Genomic DNA, 23,389 nt, shown 5'->3' with positions numbered 1-23,389 from the left:
GGCGCGCATGCGCGCGGGCGGCGCGCTGGTAGGCGGCGGCGGCGCAGGCGCCGGGGGCCGCGCGCATGCGCGAGGCGCGGGCTGGCGGCGGCGGCGGAGGAGAATTAAAATGGAAGATGAGGAGGTCGCCGAGAGCTGGGAGGAGGCGGCCGACAGCGGGGTGAGGGCGGGCGGCGGGCGCCCCGGGCCGGCGGCGGGCAGCGGCGGAGGCGGCGGGGCGCCAGCCGAGGGGGGGCCCGGGCGGCAGCGGCGCGGCGCGGCGCGGGCGGCGGCGCCGGCCCCTGAGCGCCTGCTAGGCCTCTTAAAGGGGCCGCGGCCTCCGTCCGCGTGGGGCCGCTCCTCCCACGCGCGGCGGGTGTGTGGGCTGCGCCGCGTGGGCTGCAGCTGGGGTCCGCCTCAGCAGCGGGGCAGAAGTCCTTCCTCTGTGTCACTATACCTCTCCTTAACCCCTTTTTAAGGCGAACGAGGGTGGTTTTAGCACGGCCGGCCCTAACTTTCAGTTTTTCAGCTCAATTTCCTTTTAACAGCCGGCTCCGTGCGTTTTCCACCTGTCTGTCGTGCTGCGAGGCCCCGAAGCGCTCGCGCGTGTCTCGCCGGCGGAATAAAACCCTTTTTTGGGCAGCAGTGTAGGTGGATGATCGGCGGTGCGCTCGCAGCTGCGGGAGGAGAGGAGGGAAAGCATGCCAGACGGGTCGCTGCTTCAGTGACTCCGCGGGCTCCCTAACGAGCGGGGGGCAGAAGGGCTCTAACGATCGCTGCGTGAGGAGGCCGAATGTGACTCCGGTCAGCGCCGTGCCGGAGGAGATTGGGTTACAGCTCGGGGGAACGACAGTAGCGAAACAGAGCTTGTAATTCTATGCCCTCCCCCAGCTGCGTGCGAGATGCCAGCGGCAGGGTAAGGAAAGCCCTCGCCGTGCGCCCTGCCAGCGCTGTGATGCTGCAAAAACGGGAAGTCTCGCGCAGGGCGGTGGAGTTAATTCCAGCGCTCGTTAAAGCCTCCCATGAAGGGACATAACTCGTGTCCCGAGAGCTGATGATAGCTATGGCCTTGAGTAATGGCTTAAAATTGTAGGGCTGTTCGAATCTGAGGCACCAGTTGTCTTTTCCTATTTCTCCTTCTAGCTTGCACCTTTTGCTGGCGTTTTGAAACGCTTATGGGGGAATCTCTTGGTTGTCTAGCGTTTATAAAGTCCTTTTCCAGCACGTCTGATCTGCTGAGCCTTTGCGTTCATAAATTCAGTGGCGCTTGTGCTGCTTAGTGGCGAGCAGAGAGACGTCTTGAGGAGCCGACGCCGCGCTCGCAGCTGCTTTTACAGTTGTCCAGGCGTCGCATGTCCGTAAAAGCAGTTGGAACAACCCCCCCCTGCCTGTTTCCATTGCTGTTACGTAAGAGGAGCGATGGAAGCTGCTTTCAGGTTAGATCTGGCAACCATCACCAGGAGACTTCAGGAAGGTCATTCTCAAACTGTGGCTTGCAGGAAAGGGACCCTCTGCTGCTGCTTGTGGCCGCAGGAAGTCCAAAGCTGCCTGGGATGAAGGAGAAGAGAAGAGAATCTGATCTTCTCTAGCGTTTTTCTTGAACCGGATTGATGCCGGTGCGCGTTGGGTCTCTGAGCTACTGCAGGAATCAAACCTGCCAGGGGCAGGTTCAGAACAGAGAAACAGGAACAAAGTACAGGAAGAGGCTCAGGTGCAGAGCAGGCGGCGTGACTGCCGCGCTCGCTTGCCGGTTGAAAGCTTATTTCAGGCGCGCTTGCTTTTCCTTGGGAAAAAACCTGCTGCAGAGGCAGGGAAGCTTGAGAAGTACCTTGCTGAGACCGATCCGCTGGAAGTGAGAGAGGATAAATTGTGTACAGGAAAAGCTTATGCAACACCTGGTCCTGTGATCACGATAGTTTTTGTCTTAAGGACTTACCTTTATCTTCTTCCACCTGTATCTTATTAGCTGTGGGTTACAAATTGCCCTCTGGGGTGGCACAGGACAGATCCCAAGTTAAAGGCGTGAGACGTGACAGCACGGTCACTACTGAATAGGAATATTCAACAAAACATTAAACATAACATTAAGGAGCAACTCTAACTGTTTATTCTAGTTTTAATACTTCACACAGTCAGGAATATAAACCCGAGCTGTTATTTTACAGACCCTTCGGGAATATAAACCCGAGCTGTTATTTTACAGACCCTTCAGCGCATAAATGTAATACTTCCCAGTTACATTTCTGTGAGGTACGTGCTATCGACTCTTCAGCTGATATTTGTCGCTTAAATTAGGTGGAGTTTGGCCTGCAAAAGATTACACCGTCAGCCTTTAAGCACTGAGGAAATAGCAGAAATGTAATGAGACAGGTCTGTGGTGGGCTTCTGAGATACGTTGCCTGTTTCTTGGCCTGTAATTTCTTATATGCACCCCAAAGGGTGTTGCTTAGAACAGAAAGGATGACAAGCTTTTCAGTGCTGATCCTTCCCTTTTTTGTGGCTCTTCTGCTGTTAGGCTGCTAACCTTCGCTCTAGACCTTGGTGTTGCGCTTTCAGAAGGTAGCGTCGGCAGGAGGCAGTTCTGGGCTGAGCAGCGACGCCGGGGCCTCCTCGTGCCACCGTCGCTTCGTTCAGCTATTGCAGATCCACCTCTTCTGAAACAGGCAGCGCTGAGACCTTAGCAGGTAGAGGGAGAGCGGCTGATCTTTGAAAGGGGAAAGCCCAGACAAAACTGATGCAAATCTTCTGCTTTGGACTTGATCATGCCTTAATACAGCTGCTTAAACCGTCCCCCCGCTTTAACGGAGCTTCTCTTTGTCTTTTAGTTTTCTGTGTCTCCAGAATTACCGCATGTTTGCTGGAAAAAGGAGCTTCTCCTTTGGTATGTGCCGCCACCCTGAGCGACCGTATGCTGAGCAGATGCCCTCTGCTCCAGCAGCTTCATCTCCTCCGAGAATTTTGCAGGCACAACAGCATTAATGAAGAGGTGTGAAATTTTTCACGCTGAGCTGATGCAGCAGAATTATGATGCCTGTAACTCTGGCTGGTAGTATTTGTTATCAAGGCCCTACGTCGTCTAGGCCTGGCAGTCTTAGGTGCGTAGATACTTGACGTTTTTTTGAAATGGGGAGGCCTTGCTCGTCCCCTAGTTGTAGATGAAGGACTGAAGTGTGAAGAACGAGTGAGTTGTCTGAAGTTGTGCAAGAGAGTCGTGGCAGGGTAAGAAATGGAGTGTGAGTCTTCAAAGACCCGGGCTGGGTTAGTAACCACTAGCATTACTTAATGCATAGCTGAGTTTTCTTTTGTGTGGCCTGCCTGGCTTTAGGGAAGAGGGAAATCACAAATGAGGGCTGTATTTGTTACCTCTGAGGTGATTTACCTGGATAAAATCATAATTAAACTTCAAGTTGGGAGCTTTGCTCCAAGACTGGAATGGAAGGCAGGGATCACAGAGAACAGGCAACACGCAAGTCTGAATTGGCGCTCTTTGGTTGAATTGATTGCTTATTCCTGTAAATAAAATATGCCTCTCTAGAACTGGAGTTCACTGTCTTGCTAATTAGTAACTTATTTCAAGTCAGGAATATGTTCGCGTCAATAAAATGTTAGCCGACAACTCACAGTAGTTTAAAAAAGAAAAAAATCTCCCTGTTTTTATTTATCTCAGTTTGCTGGTAGACGGTTTACAGGGCGAAACTGCTGCCTCTGATCTCCCGCTTAAAGCTTAACCTGACGTAGTCCAGAGTCTAGGTCCTTGTCACTTGGTTTGCGTGCGCCTTGCTTCACAGCTCACCGCGAGAAACAGAAACCCCCTCGGATCATCTAATTACTAGCTCTTTGGGGAGGATGTGAGCAACCGAACGCGGGTGACTGAACTTTGTTCCTGGTATGTGTGTTACAGCGAGGGGGTGGGCGCGGGGATTGCCTGCTCGTGCTGCTGCACTTCAAGTGGACTGTTCCCCCGAGATTCCCCAAAACCTCTTGTTCTTACCATCTCTAAATTGGTTGACCTGCAAGTGGCAGCAGGCTGGATTTACCTGCCTTAGACTTCACGCTTTAAGGAGGGCGGCGGATTCAGCGGTTGTAAAGGGCTTGATTTAGGTTTGGGCCAGCCTGTTGCTCGAAGTTGCTAAATGTGATCAAAGTACACAGAAATCAAAGGGGACTATTTAGGCGCGCAATGCTGTGACCTCCGATCTGCGTAGTCGGCTAACTGCTTTTGTGACTAGAGGGCAAATTCGTTGGGGTTTCAGCATGCATTTGTGATTTTCCTCTTCAGGACCTTACGCTGAAGAAAGCCCAAGAAGGCAACTGGCGGTTTTCGATGCTAGGCAGAAATGCCATGAGGATGGGTTTTGACTTCATGGACTAAAATGACTTTTTGTAAAACACTTACTAAGTATTTGCTTTAGGTATTTGGGATTGGTCAAAATGTTGAGATGGGGAAACGAAAGTTTCCGTTCCTACTGTTCAGCGTTGCCTGGACGGAGGCATTTTCTTTGATAAATGATATCCTTAGGTTAGGAACAAGCATCTTAATACTGCAAACTGAATATCAGTGCTGGGATATTGCTGCAAGTCCGGTCTGGTCCTGCCTGAATCACTTGGGAGCAGTCTGTGTTCATTTGATACTTACTTATTTAAAGCAGTTTCACCTTCTTGAGCGTCTGGATGTGCCGACTGACCGTAGTCAGTAATGTGGGTGAAAAAGGCAAGGACGGTCTCCTGCCGATCACAAAATGTACTGATGCCTTTGCACAATGTGACAAAATCACGTAGAAACGCTGTCACTCGTGTCTGAGGCAGCGAAACACTAGCGAGGGCATATGTGGAGAAGGTGGGAAATGGGAAACCGGTTTCTTGGGAGGACTGCAGAAGGCTTTTGCTAGGGTTTAACCGCAGAAGGAGCTGCAGCCCCCTTAAGAGCTCTTCCCTTCCCCCCCCGGTAATATATATCCATGCTGGGAATACCATGTGGTGCCTGTAAGAACGAGCCTCTTGCCAGGTTTGTTCCTAAGAATAGTCTCGTGTCTTGTTTTGCAGTCGCTTAAAACCATAGCTGCTGCGAAGCATTATCTGCCTGTGAAAGACCGAAGCGCCAGCACGGCTGAAAGGAGCTGTGGCTTTCCTGGCATCGCGTCGGGTACGGTCCACTGCCAGGATCCAACGTAAGCAGAGCAACTTAGCGAATTAATTAATGGAGCAGTCTGATTCCCAATAGCCTCAGGAATTGGAATGCTCCAGTAATTAATAGCGTATTAATCTATCTGCAAATGAAAGAAATAGGTGGCTAATGAGGAGTCAGTTTGGAGATATCTTAGCTTTATCTCCTGCTCGATGATGTTTTCAATGTACCGTAGGAAGCAGTGAGTCAGAGGCTTGCAGCTGTGAACGGTTAGGTACCCATTAACAGCTTTTGCAACCTCAGATGCTAAACCCTCTGTTTTCTAAAGAAGAGAACATTAACCAGGCCTTGAAGTTTATCTCCTGTGCTTTATAAAACACCAGAGTATCTAATGGTGTTTTTAATAAGTCGACAAGGCTTGGTTTAGTGTTGGCGTGGGAGGATGCGACTGTGGACCAAACTTGCTCTTCCTGGGTTTGATCTTACAAGTTCAGTTATTTGAGGGAGCAAGGACAGAAGGTTGCGTTGAAAAGCGATCTCCGGTAAATACATCAAAGAATGTGGTTAACGTTTCTCTGGAGCTGGGTAGCTGAAATGTTATATTTCTAGGAAAGCTCAGCTTCCTTTTTCAGTGCCTGCTCTGCGCTCCAGCAGGAGGGATGGTGGGCATCTCCTCTTGCTTTCTGCAAAGTAACCTCATTTTGGAGGTGGAGCGGGGGGAAAAGTCCTCCCACTGTAAGGGATGTGGAGAAGGCTTAAGTTTTGCCCTCTTTCAAACATTCAGCTGCGATTCTGTGGCCACCTGGAAAACAAAGAAAAACCGACGACGGTTATCTTGTTATTCCTTTCCGCCGTATCAGCAGAGCTTGGAGCGGCTGTTATTTGGTCTGTTGGGAAAGCCTTTGCTGGCAACCGTCTGGAGGATGATTCTCTCTACGTCTCTGACGTAACTACGGTTATTCCAGCAAAGTTCCTTAGACAACAGCTAGGGCTAACTCATCCCTCTCTCCGCTACCGCTTTGCGATAAGTCCAACAACAAATTTTGCTTGGCACGGTGCCTAAAGCCGTATAAAAACTGTGATCCGTATGAGCCGACCTCCAGGCGTCCCTTCTGGGAGGGGAGGGCTTCTGATGCCTTGGGGGAGAGCATCTCTCTCTAACTTGCCATCAGTGGGGCAAAACAGCAGCTGTATCGGTGAAGTTGTTAGGCTGAGAGACTGTCGTAGTGTCAGATAAAGCAGGTTTGTGTCTTCCTGGCTGCGTTTGATTACTTTTTAAGGAGTATTTTATTGATATTTTTCTCATTCCTGTTTTTCTCCGGGGCGGATGGAGCTGGGTTTCGGCTTTCATTACGTCGTCCTCCGCAAATGTGGCTTAAATGTCAAAGAACAGTGTCTTCTTCACGCTGTTTGTTGGGGCCTGTTTAGCGTCTAGACATAATGGCACTAAAAATAGTTTATTGAGATTCTTTCCTAATCTTCGGGGAGGGGCTTTTTTAGGGAGAACAGGGACGTAAACCATGCTTTGATGCAAACATACGCTTGGGAAGTCGAAGCTAGAAGAGCCTCCCTGGTGGATTCATGCTGTCGGAAGATTAATAACTAGTTTTGGGGCAGTGCGACCTGCCCAGCTAATGGGTACGTGCAGCACGGTGTCCTCCAGTGCCAAGGCTAATTGCCTTTCCTGCGAGCCTGGTGCCTTTCGGTTGTTGCAGTGCTCCTGGCACTCGTGCTGCGAGTCAGGTCCTAATTTTGTCTCGTTATCCACGCAGCTCAGCGACAGCGCGAGATAGCAGTGGAGAGGAAACCACGTCGGCAGACAGACAGATCTGTGAGGAGCAGCGGCCGTGATCTCTTTTTTTAAGAATAAGCTGCGTCAAGGCGTTGTCGCTTCTCGAGCTCCTAAATGCGTGTGGCAAAATCCCTGGGCCGACCTCACGAAGCGCTGGATGCGTGAGGAGAGGTGGCTAGTGTCCTCGTTTATCCTTGCTGGCTGGTTAAGGGCTGCTCATTTGAATTGGCAATGCTCTCCAAATTTGAGCTCCTTCCTCCCTGTAATTCAAAACGTGGAAGTAGCAGACTTGAGCACAAATAGAGATCAAGAGCTTGCAGTGACTTTGGCTGAGAAAGTACAGGGTTAATCTGAGCACTGAAGAGCTTTTAACGCAGCGAGAAGCATGCCTGAAGTGGGGAAGCTTTTTTCTTATGCTAGGCATTGGTTTTGAACAGAATGGGAAACTTTTTACCCAATTTTTTAGTGGATTCTGGGAGAAATCCAGAATTCCCTCACTGATGACAAGGGTTATTTGGATCACAGATCTAGAAAGACTATTGTTTGGGTAGGGTGAGAGTGATACGTGTGTATTTGGGGCTGATCACTGTAGGTTATTATGCCCTGATTTTTAAGTGTAAAGGAAGCATCCGATTTTGGAGAACTATGTAGCGGCTCTAACAGTTATAGATATTATAATGTAGAGGATGTTTTAGCTGCCCTTTGCGTTGCTGCTTGTTGGCGAGAAGCTCCCCAAATGCAGGGCAGCTGTCAGGTCTGTTGGTGGTGTTTTATAGACCGTGGTTGTGCGTGTTTGCCGAGGGACGGCTGGAAATTACAGTGGGATGAGAGGCAAAAACACGAGGTACTTTGCAAAAGTCTGCACAGTAGTAGGAGAGAGTAAAATTAGACTGTGCAGGGCTCATTTTGGCAGGGGTTAACTACTGTGATGGCAGATTTTGAAGGATTCCTCTGGGATAAGCTTGCATGTGTTGATCAAATTAGGAGAACTGTTTGTTTTTTCTTTCTGGGAGTGGAAGTTGTGGGTCCTGACATCCGAGGATGTATTCGGAGGCCGTCCTGGGTGTGTAAAGTGCGCGAAGAGCTGTCCAGCAGCGCTTGGAGTCGGGGTGACGCTCGCATTAATCAGAGCGTTTTGCAGATGAGGAGGTTGACGTGACTTTTTGCAATGTAAAGAATACAACGGCAGCCCCAGGCTTGACCTGCAAAGCCTGCAGGAATGTGGAAATATGGCTTGTGTACGAGCCATCTCTTGACTGCCAGGAAGGAAAGGGGGAAGAGCAAAACAAGCAACTGGGTAAGTGTCTTTGAATCCCTTGAACGCTTGTGAACTATCTGACACTGTGCCAGAAGCCTAAAGCTCTGGTGCACTTTGGTGCTAGAGCACAGAGGAGGTAACCCCAGCTGTAAAGCTGAGCGTAAGCAGCAAAAGAGTAAGTAAATGCTTATTGAAAAGCATTTATAAACCGAGCGTGGACGTGACATGTAGCCGAGGCAGGAACTTTTTGCGGAGACATGGACTGATTTTTGTGGAATGAAGTAATGGATGAAACTATTGGCAACTCGGTAAGTGCTGCGGCGTCAGGTAGTTTCACAGTGAGCCGTGAAAGGTGAGATCTGCAGGGAAATAGATTGGGGCGTTTCCCGAAAATACAAAAGAGCTAGAAGTGATAATCCCTTCGGAGAGGAGCAGCCAGATAATGCTGTTTGCCAGGAAAGAAACCGAATGATGTTGTCACTCTCGACTTGCTCCGAAGTTTCACATACTAGTAAAAGCAAGTTTTTTCCATCGGCTCGGCCTCTGCTTCGCTTTCCATGTGGCTTTTCTGTAGCTTGTCGTGTTCTCGCGCTCTGCGGTGGTGGCTGGCTGTCCTTGCGGTGGGCTGTCAAGCGTAAGGAGGAGCCCGTCTGCCCTAGATTGACTTTTAAACCTTGCAGCCGAGGACTGGTGGTGTGGTTTTGGCCCGTACTTGGCTCTACGGTTGCTGCGCAGCGTTGAAAAATTAAGTGTTGTGAAATAAATGAATGGAGATGCTCTTAAATGTGCTTCTCCTCCTCCGCCCCTGTCTTCCTGTCCTTGTGCCTCTCCCCTGTGCAATGAGGTATTAAATAAGGGATATTTAAGGAAGCTTCCTTCCGGTCACCCACTTCCACGAGGCCCTGGGGAGACATGGTTAACCCTTGGAGTGTGAAAAAGTGTTTTAAAGACTCTCCTGTAGCAGGATATGACCTCTTCTGGCCGCGTGCGGGCAGATGAGCTAACTACGTTGCCTTAATTTGAGTTTCATTCTTTGCCGCCAGCCAGCCCAAAGTGCTCCCATTTTTGGCCAGGATATCCGTTTCTCTCCTTGTTCCCAGCCGGCCGTTCCTCCGCTTTTGTGGGCAGGAGCAGGAGGCAGCTGATGGCTCTCCACCTCCCGAGCAGCGTTTGGATTTTTATTTCTTTTTGGTCACAAGTTCAAGTGTCCTCTTGGAGAGGAAGGAAACTGCAAGCGTGTTTGCCCTTGATGGCAGGATTTAGCTATAATTCGGCCTTTGCTTCAATGACACGTGAAGCCCCTGGCTGGTTTTCTTATGAAAAAGGCCTCCAAATAAAATAATATAAGAAGAAAGTCTGTATTTTATTTTTAAGTTCAGCCTCCCACCCAATGATACCTTTCCAAAATTGCTTGTAACCCTCTCTTTGCAGATAGAGGATACTGCGGGCTGTAGAGCTGCACGGCCAAGAGTAAACACCACAGATTGGCATCTTGTAGCGACTTGTGTTCGTTCTCAGCTCGCTGGTGCATCAGGGAATTACTGTGCAAACAGACTCTGGGGTGAGGATGTTGGGCAGCGCGGTTTCTTACCGGGTTGTGCCTGCCTGCGGTCTTTGACAGCAGGGCAGGCTCTATTGCCAGCAAGCTTTTACCGTAGTCAAGCAAACCAACCTGGAAAATAGGGCAAATGAGTTCTGGCAGAAAGCTGGAATTTCCTTGAGTATTGCCAGCTATCAGCTGGTGTAACTAGGACACTTCCCGGTTACTTTTCCCCCCCCTCTCATTGATGATTAAATAAAACATATTGCTCTCGTAATAGCGTGGGCAGTCATGTGAATCTAAAGATAGCAGCGAGGTGCGGCTTGTCGGGGAAGGTTATCAAGCGATAGACTTGAATGACTGAAAGCTGGCTTTATTTTTCTGTTTAGCGATGATTTTCCGTGTAATTGTTTGGATTGCAAAATGTGAACACCTTTGCTAAGGAAGGTGTGAGTCTTAGTCAGAAGCTGACAGGCTTAAATCTGCGCTCGGGAGTAATTCATCTGTCTTTTTCGTGTAGCCACCGCTTTGACAGCTCTGTCGGGCAGAGAATTGCATGAAAAAAGCCACGGTTGGATAACGAGGCTCTGCCCAGCGAGTCTTTGGGTGCGTTTCGGGCAGGGCAGGGACTCCTCTGCGAAGGAGGGTTCTCGCGGCAGGAATGCCGACCTGCCGGCTAGTCCTCGGCATGGCTGCCGGCTCTTTCGCCGTGATGCGCAAAATCTGCGGCTTAGCGTTGCTGTATGTGTGTTAATGGCTACAGCAAAACATTTGTAGTTTGCTTTTCCTCTGCCTCTCGATTTGCAAGTCACTCTCGGACTGAGACAAGCTCTCTCTGCCCTTTATATAGTGGGGCATTGCTCTACGGACAATTAAAATATTAAATTAAAGGTATCTGCAGTCAGATTCAAGCTCTGCTCTCCAAGGTGAGCCTTCACTTCTCTTTTTTCCCCTCTTTCCCTTATAGGAAATAGACAGACGGTTGGAAAAGAAGCTGAAGATCACACAAAAAGAAAGGTAATGGCACTGCGCCGTCTGAAAAACCTTATTTTCCCGAGGTGCAGCTGCACATCTTGAAGGCCCGGGGAGCGGGTACAGTGGGAAATGTCGAACCCAGTAGGTAACGTTGGGTTTGAGCTAAGAAATAGGGAATCTCTCTAATCATGCCACTAGATGGCCCTTTCGATCCATAGCAGAGTAGCGGAAAGATTCTTGAGAGTGATTTTATTTCAGAGCCGGGTCTTCAAGACTGGATGTAGCTACAGCTATGGGGAAGCCTTTTAAGAAAAAGACACTCAAAGGAAGAAATGGGTGAGTCAGGTAATCCCAACTCGTAGCCCTAAAGTGGCTTGCTGTGCCTTGCATCAGTAAGACTTCCTTTCCTGCTTACTTTGGGGTGGGGTGGGGATGTGGGGGTGTGTTATTGTCTTCTCCTCTAGCACAATAGTTTCCACGCACTTCTGACAAGTCTTTTTTTTCCTCCCCGTCCCTCTGACTCTTAGTAGACCACTAAAAGATCAGAGTCATGGTGTTATTTCTCTGGGGACACAGAGAAGGGACTGTAAAAATTCGGATGGTGATGCTGGGGCTGAGACTGGCTCCGAGCAGGGTTGAAGTCAAAGGCCAGGAGTTCTGGTGAGAGGAGCTCTAAAAAATGCAGGGAGTGGAAGCAAGATGCTTAAACCAATGTCCTTGAACATAGATGTTTCAGGTTTTCTTTGAAGATCTCTTGATGCTTAAGGTACCTTACAAAGCATCCGGTTTCTGCCCCAAAGAAGGCTAAATTGGCAATCCAGATGCTAAAATCTGAAGTTAATTCTCAGAACAGGTACTAGCAGCAAAGCTTCAGACTCCGTCTAGCTGTTTAAAAGTGAGCTTTTCTGCTCGGTGTTTGCTTCCCCTTCCTTCACTCGAGTTTAAAGATGTCCAACGCGGCAGAGACTGGTTTTCTGTCCCTTATTGAACTAATTTCTTACAAACCCGCCTGTCGCTGTAGTTTAGGGTTACAAATGTAATGAGGTCTTTAATTATTACAGGCTTCCTCTTAGTCATGGGAATGACATCTGACCGGGACGCATTTGCGTGCGAAGCTGAAAACATGCTTGCACTAGGAGACAAATACTGATGGAATGTTTTTCTTTTAAACAGTAGAAAATCAAAATCTCCTCCTAAAGTGCCGATTGTGATTCAGGACGACAGCCTTCCTTCAGGTCCTCCGCCGCAGATCAGGATCTTAAAGAGGCCTACAACGAACGGCGTGCTGAGCAACCCCAACTCCGCTAGCAGGCCAGCGTTCCCCGTGAAGTCCTTGGCGCAAAGAGAGGCGGAGTACGCGGAAGCCAGAAAACGAATATTGGGCAGCGCGAGCCCTGAAGAGGAGCAGGAGAAACCAATTCTAGATAGGTGAGAATGTCTTGGCTTTAGTGGCAGCGCGGCGGCATCGTCGCGCGTAGTCCTTGCGAGCACCTTCGTACCGGAAAGGTTGCGTTCCTTGAGGTGTAAAATGAGGCAGGAGGAGGAGAAAGGGGCGCTTTGGTTGCAAACGGGGCATCGTAAAGCTCAAACGCATGGCAGTTAAAGTGCTTGCGCTTGATAAATGGCCTGCAATAACCTTTAGTGCTTTATGGGTTAGCTCTGGAAGAGCGTGCTGGGCAGGCAGTGAGGAGCGCGGGCAAGCGAGCTGTTTTGGCAGGATGTGTCTGCCTCTTTGCGGAGGTTTTAACTGAAGGGAGCTACCGCCTGTGGGTGGGACGGTTAAACATAAGCGCTTTGAAATGAATGCTGGTTGTTCGAAGGCACCGTGCGCTCCCTTTTAGATGCAGCGTGGTGTCTTGGCTGCTCAAGAATAAGATTTCCAAAACCTCGTGGAGAAATGCAGTGCTGGTTAATTTTCGCTTGCGTTCCTCCTCCCAGGGACCGTGGCGGGACCGTGACGGTCCGTTAGCTGCGGCAGTGGCTTTCCGCCAAAGTGGCTGCAAGAGCGTTTTGTCGAAGGCTTGTGATGTTACGCGGACGTGTTGCCTGTCTGTCTCTGATCTTCTTTCTCCTTGCAGGCCAACGAGGATCTCCCAGCCGGAAGACACCAGACAGCCCAATAATGTGATTAGGCAGCCACTGGGTCCCGACGGTTCACAAGGCTTCAAACAGCGCAGATAAACGTGGGCAGGAGATGATGCTGCAGCGAGCAGGGTCAGCCGCCGCGGGTTGCACTGCCGCGGTGGACAAATGGACTTGAGCAAAGGCAACTACCTGGTTTACTTGCACTGTGATCCCCTTTGCTCTGCCCACTGTGACCTTCAAACCCCACGCACTGTGACCTCCCCGCTCCACCCACTGTGATCGGCATACCGACAAGGGCTGTCCCCAGTCACTGTAAAAGGAAAGGGGAGGGGGGGGTATAAAGGACTCGGACGGGTGCAGAGAGTCGCGTGTGCCACTTTGGTTGAAGCTAGCGCCAGCAATAATGTTTGTTGTCCTCATAACCTGGGATTTAAGGAAAAAAAAGTGGGAAGCCTCCCCAGACGCGCATGTTGTCTTCATCACTTTCAGAGCAAGTTCTGTTTCAAAGGATCTCTTTTTGTTTTCTGTTTGTATATCAGATCAACTTTCAGTGGAGTGCATGGGAAGGGTTTTAACTGTTTAGTTTGTTTTAATTGAGAGAGGTAGTTAAGTGTTCTAAAAGGAGTTTCAATGAATTTCTGCAACATTAATGGCTAGGATTTGGCAAGCTTAGCTTCTCGTTCTGTATTTCTACCGCTGCCAAGCAAATGGGAGCGGACTCCCGGATACCTGGGCTTTCCCGTTGCCTTGGCCTTGGAAGCCGGCGGAGTCTGACCTAGTTTACGTATTGCACCTGTTAAAGCTTGGCTGGTGTTTTCTGCTGGCTTGAGGAAAAACTTAAAATACATCTTTTTGTATTTGGGGAGAAGGGAACGTGGACAGATCCCGTGAAAATGCCTACTGCCCGGTTACTGTTTGCAGCAGAGAGAGCAGGGCGGTGATGAACCAGGGCTCTGTTGCATCTGGACTTACAGGCTAGGAAGGGAACAGGCGGTGCCGCGCGGCTCTCTTCTGGTCCGCGAAATACGTGGCGAAGGAGCCGCGCTCCGTAAAGCCCGTGCTTGTCAAGTGGCTGCGTAACGGCAGGGCCAGGACGACCGCTGCTCCGAAGGTTCGAACCTAAGTGGCTTATGATGGACCGAAGGCTCTGATCTCTCGGTTACGGTACAAGTCAGTGCTGTACCTGATGCATTTACTTCTAGAAATCACAGACGTTGGGAACAAAACGCGTTCAATAAAGTTTGGAAAACTCCCTGTCTTCATGCGTTGTGGGTGGTAACAGCTGGCTTTCTGCTAGGCTGCAGGGAACTGCTTGCTTTTGCTCCCCCAGCTCCCAGAAAAGAGGACAGGGTCTGAGGCAGGGACTCCAGCTCGCGGTCGGAAAACTTTCCTGGATGATAGCTGCCGAGGAGCGAGACCAGGTACCGCCAAACGTGTTTATTGCAAGACACTGTTGACTGTGGATGCTTCGCCTGTGCCCAATGCTGTCTGTCTTATCGCATTGTCTAACTCTGTACCCTAGGCAAGAAAGCTGACCTACTCTTAATATTACTGTCTTGAGAGATTAGATGAACACTAATGCTCTTTTTGGAGGGAATGTAAAGAACGCCGCTTGCATGCAAGCGACTCCGGGCTTAGAAGTGTTTCTGCATGTTGCTAGGAGCTCTTCCTGTAGACGGACCTGCCTGGCAGAGGAACGGGCTGTGCCGCTCGTGACCCCGGCTGCCGACGCAGAAGGCTTTAGACGGTTCCCTCGGCCGAAACGGCCATGGTCCGGCCGGTTACCCCGTTCTCGGAAGCTAGGATATCCCTCTGGTTGTTGGCGGATGTATTCTGTACAGGCGCAGCGTCGCCTACCGCGTGTGCTCAGTAGGTCGAACGGCGAACAACCAAAGTCTTTCTTCTGCCTGAGAAGAAGCAAACGTACAGAGCATCTTCCACCCTGCGTCGTATGGGCGACTCCCATATGCTAAACCAAGACGTGTACGGAAATACAGTATAAAAAAAAAAAAAGAAGTTACTGGTAAAATAAAACTACCTGTGTACAAAGGAATCTGCCAGAAGCTTAATCTGCTATTCGAATCCGTGCCACCCTCCACCGTGAGCCCCCCGACCGGGTGAGCCCCCAGCGGCTGGCGCAGGGTGACGTTCTTCACCCGCTGCACGGTGGGAGAGGTCCCCGCCGGCGGGCGGACCAGGGGTTTGGCCCAAATCTCGGCCTTCGGAGGCCGCAGTCTTAACGTTTACTGAACTCCCTCTCAGGTAGGCGGCTTGGCGGGACGTGTTCCCCTTCTCTTCGCGGGCCGGCGGTAGAGAAAAGCCCCCGGGGAAGAGCAGCTCGGCGAGGGAAGGGTCGGGCAGCGGGAAGGGAGAAGGACACTAGCAATAACTAGTCACCGCGTCTTTCCTTAACTATTACTCAAAATAGCTTTTTCAGAGGGCCAGCTGCTGGCAAAAAAGCTCCCGCCGTGGCTTCGGATACCTTGCTGCCCTTAGACGTCTCCTCCCGCCGGCGTATCCCGCAAGTCCGGTGCCTCCGATCCTCCCTAGTTGCACGTCAGACCTTGTCCGCCGGCACCGACCTCGCGTAAACTAAGACGACTCGGAGCCAGGGCCGAGCGCGGCGCCTTCCTCCAGCTCGGCGGTGAGCCAGGATGCGTCCGACCTGCGGGCCGGGGGGGACGGCATCCCTGGCGCCGCGGGCTTCCCCTCTTCCAGACGGATAACGGGTCGGGGAAATTCCCGTCCGGGAATTGGCGGCGGGGAGAAGCCCCCGTTCGGGTAATCCGTGTCCGTAGGGGTGTGCGTGTGTGTGTGCGTGTCCCCGGGGCGCTTCGCCGGTCTCCTGTACGCGTTCGGCTCGCCCGAAAAACGCGCGGGGTACGGCCCGGGCCTCCCGTCTCCCCCCCGGAAAAGTGCGCCGAAGTATGCAGATAAACCTTTTATAAATTGTATTTTAAATAAATGGTGTTTAAACTTTTAACGGCGTCGTTTTGTTTCGCAGCTCCTCTGCCTTCGCTTTCTTTTATTCCCCATCCCTCTGGCCAGGGGCTCGAGGGACATTTTGGTGGCCACATAACGGGAGATGCAGGGGGGCAGAGATGGGGCAGAAGCGATTACAAAGCAAAACCCCTCTTTTCCCCCCCGGGGTGGATTGAAACTCTGATTTTTTTATTTTATTTTATTATTATATTTTTTACACCGTCTCCAGGCTCCTCTCATGGTGCATAAACCAACTGGAGGGAGATTTTCAGGAGGGATGAGTGCAAGGGGAGAAAAGACAAGAATGAAGCTCTGTCTAGCTCCGATTCCCTCTCTGCAATTGCTTTTTAAGGGCAGAGAGGACAAAAATAATTCAAGTCCCGAGCTGCCTGCTACCTTAAGGGGAGCATGGACTAAAGATTTCCCCAAAAATCTTTAATTAAAAAAAATTCAAATAATTTAAAATAAAATTTTTAAAAATTAATTTCGTAGTGTTCATTTTTAATTCGTTAATTTTAGGGGGTTTTTTTTGCTTTTATTGCTTTTATTCGGTGTGGGTCCGGGTGCGGCGCAGCCTCCCGCCGCAGGGGGGCGCCTGGCGGCGCCTGGAGGACCGGAAGCGCCGGCACCGCCGCCCCCCCCCCGCTGCGGCGCCAGGACCAGCGAGGCGCGGGGCAGAGCGGCGCCGCGCCCAGTTCCGCCGCGACGGCGGCCATGGCGGAGGGGGACTACGAGGCGGTGCTGTGCGTGAAGCCGGCGGTTCATGTGTACCGGGTGCCGCCGCGGGCCTCCAACCGCGGCTACAGGTGGGCGGCCCGGGGGGGGGGGTCTGGCCGCCTGCCATGGCGCGTATGGGGGCTTCCCCCCTCCTTGGGGTATATGGGGCCTGCCCCCCCCATGGGGCGTCTGTGCCCCCCGCAAAGGTATATGGGATCTGCCCCCCCATGGGGTGTCTGTGCCCCCCGCAAAAGTATATGGGATCTGCCCCCCCCCATGGGGTGTCTGTGCCCCCCCTTGGGGTATATGGGAGCTGCCCCCCTATAGGGTGTCTGTGGACCCCCCCCCTTGGGGTATATGGGACCTGCCACAGACACCCATGAAGTGTGTGTGCCCCCCCCCAAAGTATATGGGACCTGCCACCCCCCAGGAGGGTCTATGCTCCCCGCATTGGGGTATATGGGACCTGCCTCCCCTGTGGGGTGTCTGTGCCCCCCCCGCGTTGGGATATATGAGAGCTGCCCCCCCATGGGGTATGTGGGACCTGTCTCCCCATGGGGTGTCTGTTCCCCCCCCCAAAAAAAAGTATATGGGACCTGCCTCCCCTCCCAGGAGGCTCTGTGCCCCCCCCTTGGGGTATATGGGACCTGCCCCCCCCATTGGGGTATGTGGGACCTGTCTCCCCCATATGGTGTTTGTGCACCCGCAATGGGGTGGGTGTCTCCGGGGGGTATATGGGATCGGCCCCCCCATAAATAACCCGCTTGCGCCCCTCTCGTGGAGTACATGGGGCCTGGCCCCCCGAGGCGTCTGTGCCCCCCATCCCGGGGTGCTTCGGCTTGCGCTCACCCCGCTGTGGGGCGCGTGGGATTTGTCCCTCTGGGCTAGGCTGGGACTCGTGGTGGTTCTCCGCCGCATCCCAGTCTCCAAAAGCATCGCGTTTCCTTCAGGGATCTCTTTGCTCAGCCGACGCTTCCCGGCTTGTTCCTCCAGCGTGACACTGTTGTCGTTACTATCATTTCGGGAAGCCGACTAAGAGCAGGGTCGTGTTTCCTAGACACTAAAGAAGCGGCAGTAGTTGTTACCCGAAATGCTGCTTTAGGGCGGTTTAAGTTACGATATTTAACATGGATGTCGCGGCAGAGCCAGCCCGTAGCTAACGTGGCTGCGAGCCACCGTAAAACTGCTTTCGAACCGGAGATCCTGCGAAAAGAGAAGTGAAACCTCGTAGCCTTGTGCAATTCTTGCTGGTTCCCCTCTGGTTCTCGTGCTCGGGGGACACGCCGGAGCGGCAGCGCTCGCGATGAATCCGACCTCGCTTTTCCGAGCGCAGATGGGTGCAAACACTGCCGTGTGCTGCTGCAGCACCGTTAATCAGGGCGATCAAATCGTGGCGCTGCAGCGTGTTATGGCACCGCGAAACACGGACGGCGAGCGAGGTCGGGGCATCGTCTGGCCTTTGGGAGGCTGCTCAGAGGCCGGTAGCTGTTTCCTCTTTCTCCAGAGCTGCGGAATGGCAGCTGGACCAGCCGGCGTGGAGCGGCAGGCTGCGGATAACAGCCAAGGGCAAGATTGCTTTCATTAAGCTGGAGGACAAGACTTCAGGTAAGGCGGGGGGAAACGCCAGGGCTTTTCTCCGGCTTTTCCCTGGGAAGACGCGTTCCTGGCAGGCACGGCCGGACCATTGGCAGGACCGTTCCCAAACAGGAATGCCCAGCGCATGAAGGGTCCCGCTTGTATGACTGTATTCACAGGCGCTTCTATCTGTAGAGTATTTTGGAAGCCATCCTCCGGTTGTTAATGAACCGGTACATCTCCATCAAATACCACAGTTACCCTTTTTGCTCTGGAAACAATACCCTGGAGCACGGGGTAGCCGAAAGGAGGAGCTGACGGGGGGTTAGAGGTTATAGCGCAGAATGAGGAAGGCAAGATTTGGCCTCTTCCCTGCTCTGAGCTCCCTGTGACATATCAGTAAATCATTCAGCAGCTTTTTCCATCTCCGAAATTCTTAATTCTCTCCTGGCTGGAAAACCTGCCGCAGAGGAACGTGGTGGTGTTTGGTTATCTTTTGCGCACAAGTTGCTGTGTCCGTGTAGCCTCTTCGTGATGGGAGATGTGGCACTGAGACGCTGAGCGGTTGCGTTAGTATTTCACCCTTCCTACCTAATTCTTTTCTCAGGAGAACTTTTTGCCCAGGCTCCTGTGGACCAGTTTCCCGGCATTGCTGTGGAGAGCGTGACGGACTCCAGCAGATATTTTGTCATTCGGATTGAAGATGGAAACGGTACGGCTGCTTTTCATCCTGCTATAAAGAGAGAGGTTTGGGGGAATCGTGGAAACGGGGCGCCCCGTCCCTCTTACCCCGCGCCTGCGGCTCGTGCGCTGGTTGGCGGTTCCAGCACTGACGCTTCCTTGTTCCCCAGGCCGCCGTGCTTTTATTGGAGTTGGGTTCGTTGACCGAGGGGATGCTTTTGACTTCAACGTGGCTCTCCAAGACCATTTTAAGTGAGTTTGTCTCTCTCCCTCTGTCCCCTCGGCTTGAGAGGTTGCAGGTGTTCACCGAAAACGGCAGGCGGAGGAAGCTGGTAGCTCCTGACTCACTTGAGCAGGGAAGCGTGATGCAAAGGGGGTTACAGACGGAAACTTCGTGCTCTGTTCAGCCCCCATCCTGTGTGCAGACGGCCTACGTGCGCTTCATCTCTCAAATATTCCCCAGCTTATGTCAGAAAGCTCCCAAATTAGGCTTGCAAATCCCGGATGGGGCAAACTCCCTAATTCCTTTCCTCCTCTTCCCATGCCTGGAAGAGTGGGTGAGTGGCCACGTCTGTGGGACCGGGACGCTGCTGCCAGAAAACGGGGCTTTGGGTAGAAATAGCCTCGCAGCTTGCATGTCGTTGAGCAGAGCAGCATGAACGCGACGGAGCTGCTTTGCCCCACGGCTCGAGTGTCCCGGCGGATCGCCCAAGCCGTGCTGCCGGCGCCTGTGGGGAATCGATCCCTCGGTGCCGCCCCACAGCACGTCTCAGGCCACATCAGACATGTTTTAAGAGCTGTCACCGCGCCGCGGGGCTGATCTCGGCGGGGGAAGCGTCACGCTGGTTGTTCACGTGCCTTTTTGCCTCCCGCAGGTGGGTCAGGCAGCAGAGCGAGCTGGCCAAACAGGCCGAGAACCCGGATCAGGGACCCAAACTGGACCTGGGCTTCAAGGAGGGGCAGACCATCAAACTCAACATCGCGGTGAGGGGCTTCTCTGGCTAAATCCATTGCTTCCACCTCGCGGTGTTTTTCTTTGTGCTCTGCTCAGAGTTTTTTGGAGGGAGCCTGATGCTTGAAGTGGGGGGCTTGGTCCCATACAGCTGTGTTGGATCGCCTCCTCATCTGTCCGTCTCTTTGAATGGTTTGGATCCATTTGAATTCCAAAGCCAGATAAAAATATATTAAGTATAACATATACAAATATAAAATATTAAAACAGCCCCTGTGGTTTTGGTGATTGTCCTAATAATGTGGAGGAGAAACATCACCAAAACCCTTCTTAGCACGTTAGGAAAAGGAAGCGTGAAGAATATTCCCTAGTTCTCTTGCTAGCCTCGTTTCCTGTAAGGTGTTAAATATTACTCTTATGATGAAAGAGATGAGCCAGACTGACTTTTCTTGACCCTCAGCCTTCAGAAATCTGATTTTCCCCTCTGCTGTGCTTGGGTGGCACAAGGGGAAGTAGCGACTGTGCTGAAATCCCCGCGCAGGAGGAAGCCCGGCACGGGCAGCTGCGCGCTCCATGTGCTCTGCGCAGTGGTTTGCAGAGGAGAGCGGTGCCGCTCCGCACCGCACAGCCCAATCCGTGGGATTCACGGATCCAAACGTCCCCCAGAATAAAGCAGCTGAGCCGCTTTGGCCTCTCGTGACCCTTGCTTGGGAGGGGGAAGGGGAATGTCATGCTCCAGCTCTGGATTTGAATGTGTGGTGCCATCTAAGTTCCCTCTCTCATCTCCTTTCAGAATATGAAGAAAAAGGAAGGAGCAACAGGAAACGCCAAACCGCGTCCCGCAGGTCCCGGGGGTCTGAGCTTGCTCCCGCCGCCTCCCGGAGGAAAATCTTCCACTCCGGTTCTTCCCTCCGGAGAGCGGCCGTCTTCGCTCTCGACGCCTGTCCAGGCTGCGGGCATGCCGAGCGCAGGTCTGTGGTTGCAGAGCAACAGCTCTGAGGCTCTTTAGAGTCAGTTTTTATCGTCGAGGTCCCCCCACCGCGTTCATTGCTCTATGTATGGGGCTTGGGAGTGATTTTGGGGGGGGGATTGGCAAGAGTTTGGCAGCAAACTGTCTCTGGGCTGACCATACTTAGGGGTACGTGCAGGAGAGCAGCAACCCTTGTAGCTGATGTGCTCCAGTGACGTTTTTAATGTCCCCGTATCTTTAGCAGCTTCAGAGGGGTCCCTAAAGCACTTGTCCCTAGATCATTTGAGACACGTGCTCTACAGAAGGAGGTAATACTAATGCCCCGTTTAACAGAGGGGAAACTGAGGCACGGGACGAGGTAGGGAGGTTTGCCAAGTCCTTCGGCGGGCCAGTCCCAGAGCAAGACAGCGTCCAGGTCTCTCATGTCCTCTAGTGCTGGTGAGCACCTGGATTCCCTTGGCTCTGCGGAGAAAGCTGCGCGTCGTCTTTGGGAAGACAGCGGGAATTTGGGAATCGCAAATAACCGCTGATATTTGGTCTCTCTTTCTGCTCCTTCGATCTGCCTGGCCGCCGACAGACTCCCTCTTGGCCTGGCCGCAGCCCAGCGCTGCTCCCTCGGCCGCCGCCGCCGCCGACGTCTGGGGCGACTTTGCCAAAGCTTCAGGGTGAGGCCGCGCGTGGTTTGCGTGGAGGGCGGGTTTTACGGGCCACGCTTGCACCCCGCGGGCGCTCCGTAGGCTTGTGGCCTCGCCGCGGTCGGCTGGGTTCCCTGCCTCGGCCGAAAGCATCACCAAAAATAGCCAAGAGGGCTGCGCGCGACCTGGGAAGGACCGTGCTACGGAGCTGCTGCGTCGCTGTTCGAACAAGAGCTCCTGCTCTGCGTGCCCAGGCCTCCAAGCAGCAAGCTGCCGCCCCTGCGAATATCTAAACGTTTTTCCCTTCTCTTTCTCCCTCCAGGTCAGCTCCTAACCCGAATCAGGCGAATGCGGGCTGGGTGCAGTTCTGACCCAGCCCCCTCCTCTGCTTTTTCCTGCGCGGATGCTGAGAAAGGGACCAAAGGATGGGGAGCGCTGCTGCACCCTTCCCCACAGAGCTAACACGCTGCTTCAGGACGCTCCCCTTACGTCTCGCGGTGGTGTCCTGCTTCCCTAATCTTTCCAGGCAAGAAATGAGACCCCAAAACCCGGCCCTTAAGTGCCTTGAGATTGATACGCTGAAGTAGGTGCTGGAGAGCCAAATGAGAAGGTGCCTTAAAACACACTAAGCCGGTGCCCCCAAGGCCTGGGGCCTTTTATTCTCTACCTAAACCACAGCAAACCTTAGAAAAATCACTGCCAGGAGCAGGGGAAACATGACCTGCCTCCCCATCTGCCGCACCACGGTGATTTCTGGCTTCCACCCGTGATCTTTCCTGCATTTTCCTCCCCTGCTTTCTTGCTACCTTGTCTGACATAGCTACAGAAAGCCGACGGCTTCATCACGATCCGAGTTCCCTTAGTAACCTGCGGTTGAGAGCGCTGAAAGCAGCGCTGGAAGACTCCGACTCGCTTGCCAGCCCCCCGTGCCATTGCTCTTTGGTAGGGAAACTTTTTGCCAGCGTCCTGCGCAACAGAGAGGGGTTAACGCATGCGGCGGGGGGCTGGGAGACCCCTCCGCTTCGTGCCGGCCTCGCGGAGCTCACGTGTTCGGGGCTCCGGCAGGCGGAAGGTTTCCCCTCTCCGGGGCTTCCTCCCGGGGACTTTTCACCCGCAAAACCTCGCTTTACTGCCTGCGTCCCGCGGTGCCTTCGCGTCCCGTAGACGGACGTCCTGCAAAGATGCTGAGCGTCGCCCTGCGCGTTTCAGGGAGAGGTGGGGAGCCGGACTGCGAGGTTTAGATAACTGTGTCTGAGCACAGTGCTGAAATTCCCTATTTCTTATCTCAGTAAGTTTTTCCTCTATTTTGAAGAGAGATTTTTACTTCTTTTTGCAGACGTTTTATTAATCTAATGTATAGCTGGAAGCCATGAAGGACAGATCTGAGTTGGTCTCTTTAACAGAGCTGGGGCTGAGATTTCTCTGTGAAAAAAGAGTATTTTCTTACCTATTTATATTAAGGTGAAGGCCTTTAACCGTATGAAGTCCTGCTATTTTTTAAGTGTTTCGAACTTTGTCTTTTTTATTATTTCCATTTTCAGCTGGATGGTGGGCATTTGAGTTTCACTTTGCCTGGCAGAGAGCTCACTGAGCCGGGCGAGACGTGTAACACTTTAAATGAACAATAAAATTGTTTTGAGGCAAAATAGGAGCTTTTTGTTCCTTTTCCTCCCCCCCGAGGCCATGGGGAGAGCGAAGAGGCAGGGATCGGACACCGGGGAAAGGTAATTTCTGGTTTCTTCTCCGTATGGAGGAAAGGGGATGAGCTTCCCCGCAGCATGACTGAAGCGTCTTGCCTGGCCTTACGGGACGGGAAGGATCCCGGGAGGAGAAGGGAAGGCGACAAGCAGGATCGGGGCTGCCTCAAAGGAGCCGGAGGGGTTTCGGGGATGCTCAGAGCAGCTCCGAACGATGGGAAACTCCACGGCCCCAGCTCGGAAAGCGGAGCAGGGAAGCGAGACTGAGAGCCGCCATCCGTCCGGTTCCTAAAGCCCATCAGGGCCGTGGGAAGCCTCAGGCCGGCTCTGGCCTTTGGGAATTGGGACCTGAGGCAGATGGGCAGGACGATTTAAATCCTCCAACGCATCCGTCTGCCCCGACGTGATCTCTGCCTTGCCGTTAAT

General features: G+C 52.5%; 2 protein-coding genes across 7 annotated transcripts; both read left to right on the top strand.

Moving 5' to 3' along the window:
• Positions 1-4: 4 nt before the first annotated feature.
• SZRD1 (SUZ RNA binding domain containing 1) lies at positions 5-15,737 on the top strand. Of its 6 annotated transcripts, none has more exons than XM_064497150.1 (5): positions 5-160; positions 10,662-10,711; positions 10,928-11,005; positions 11,846-12,097; positions 12,748-15,737. In XM_064497150.1, exons 1-5 carry the CDS (start codon positions 8-10, stop codon positions 12,848-12,850), a joined length of 636 nt encoding a protein of 211 aa, XP_064353220.1. In that variant the 5' UTR covers positions 5-7; the 3' UTR covers positions 12,851-15,737. The 6 variants fall into 6 exon arrangements, with proteins under 6 accessions (XP_064353220.1, XP_064353219.1, XP_064353222.1 ...); XM_064497149.1 differs by having other exon boundaries at positions 11,843-12,097; XM_026119468.2 differs by lacking the exon at positions 5-160 and adding an exon at positions 6,089-8,193 and having other exon boundaries at positions 11,843-12,097.
• Positions 15,738-16,390: 653 nt separating this feature from the next.
• On the top strand, positions 16,391-22,912 carry NECAP2 (NECAP endocytosis associated 2). The gene is made up of 8 exons (XM_026119472.2): positions 16,391-16,542; positions 17,958-18,058; positions 18,636-18,740; positions 18,880-18,961; positions 19,585-19,693; positions 20,455-20,632; positions 21,209-21,296; positions 21,589-22,912. The coding sequence occupies exons 1-8, from the start codon at positions 16,451-16,453 to the stop codon at positions 21,635-21,637; spliced, it is 804 nt and encodes a 267-aa protein (XP_025975257.2). The 5' UTR covers positions 16,391-16,450; the 3' UTR covers positions 21,638-22,912.
• The last annotated feature ends 477 nt before the right edge of the window (positions 22,913-23,389 follow it).

This window comes from Dromaius novaehollandiae, chromosome 24 (genome assembly GCF_036370855.1).
Source record: "Dromaius novaehollandiae isolate bDroNov1 chromosome 24, bDroNov1.hap1, whole genome shotgun sequence".
Taxonomy (NCBI): domain Eukaryota; kingdom Metazoa; phylum Chordata; class Aves; order Casuariiformes; family Dromaiidae; genus Dromaius; species Dromaius novaehollandiae.
Note: the sequence above shows the minus strand (reverse complement) of the source record. Positions and strands in the feature narration are given on the sequence as shown.

Coding starts and splice junctions, on each gene's coding strand:
- SZRD1 (XM_064497149.1), top strand. CDS start 8: ATGCGCGCGGGCGGCGCGCTGGTAGGCGGCGGCGGCGCAGGCGCCGGG. Junction 161..10,661: donor AGGAGGCGGCCGACAGCGGG/GTGAGGGCGGGC, acceptor TTTCCCTTATAG/GAAATAGACAGACGGTTGGA. Junction 10,712..10,927: donor AAGATCACACAAAAAGAAAG/GTAATGGCACTG, acceptor ATTTTATTTCAG/AGCCGGGTCTTCAAGACTGG.
- NECAP2 (XM_026119472.2), top strand. CDS start 16,451: ATGGCGGAGGGGGACTACGAGGCGGTGCTGTGCGTGAAGCCGGCGGTT. Junction 19,694..20,454: donor CCATCAAACTCAACATCGCG/GTGAGGGGCTTC, acceptor ATCTCCTTTCAG/AATATGAAGAAAAAGGAAGG. Junction 20,633..21,208: donor TGCGGGCATGCCGAGCGCAG/GTCTGTGGTTGC, acceptor GGCCGCCGACAG/ACTCCCTCTTGGCCTGGCCG.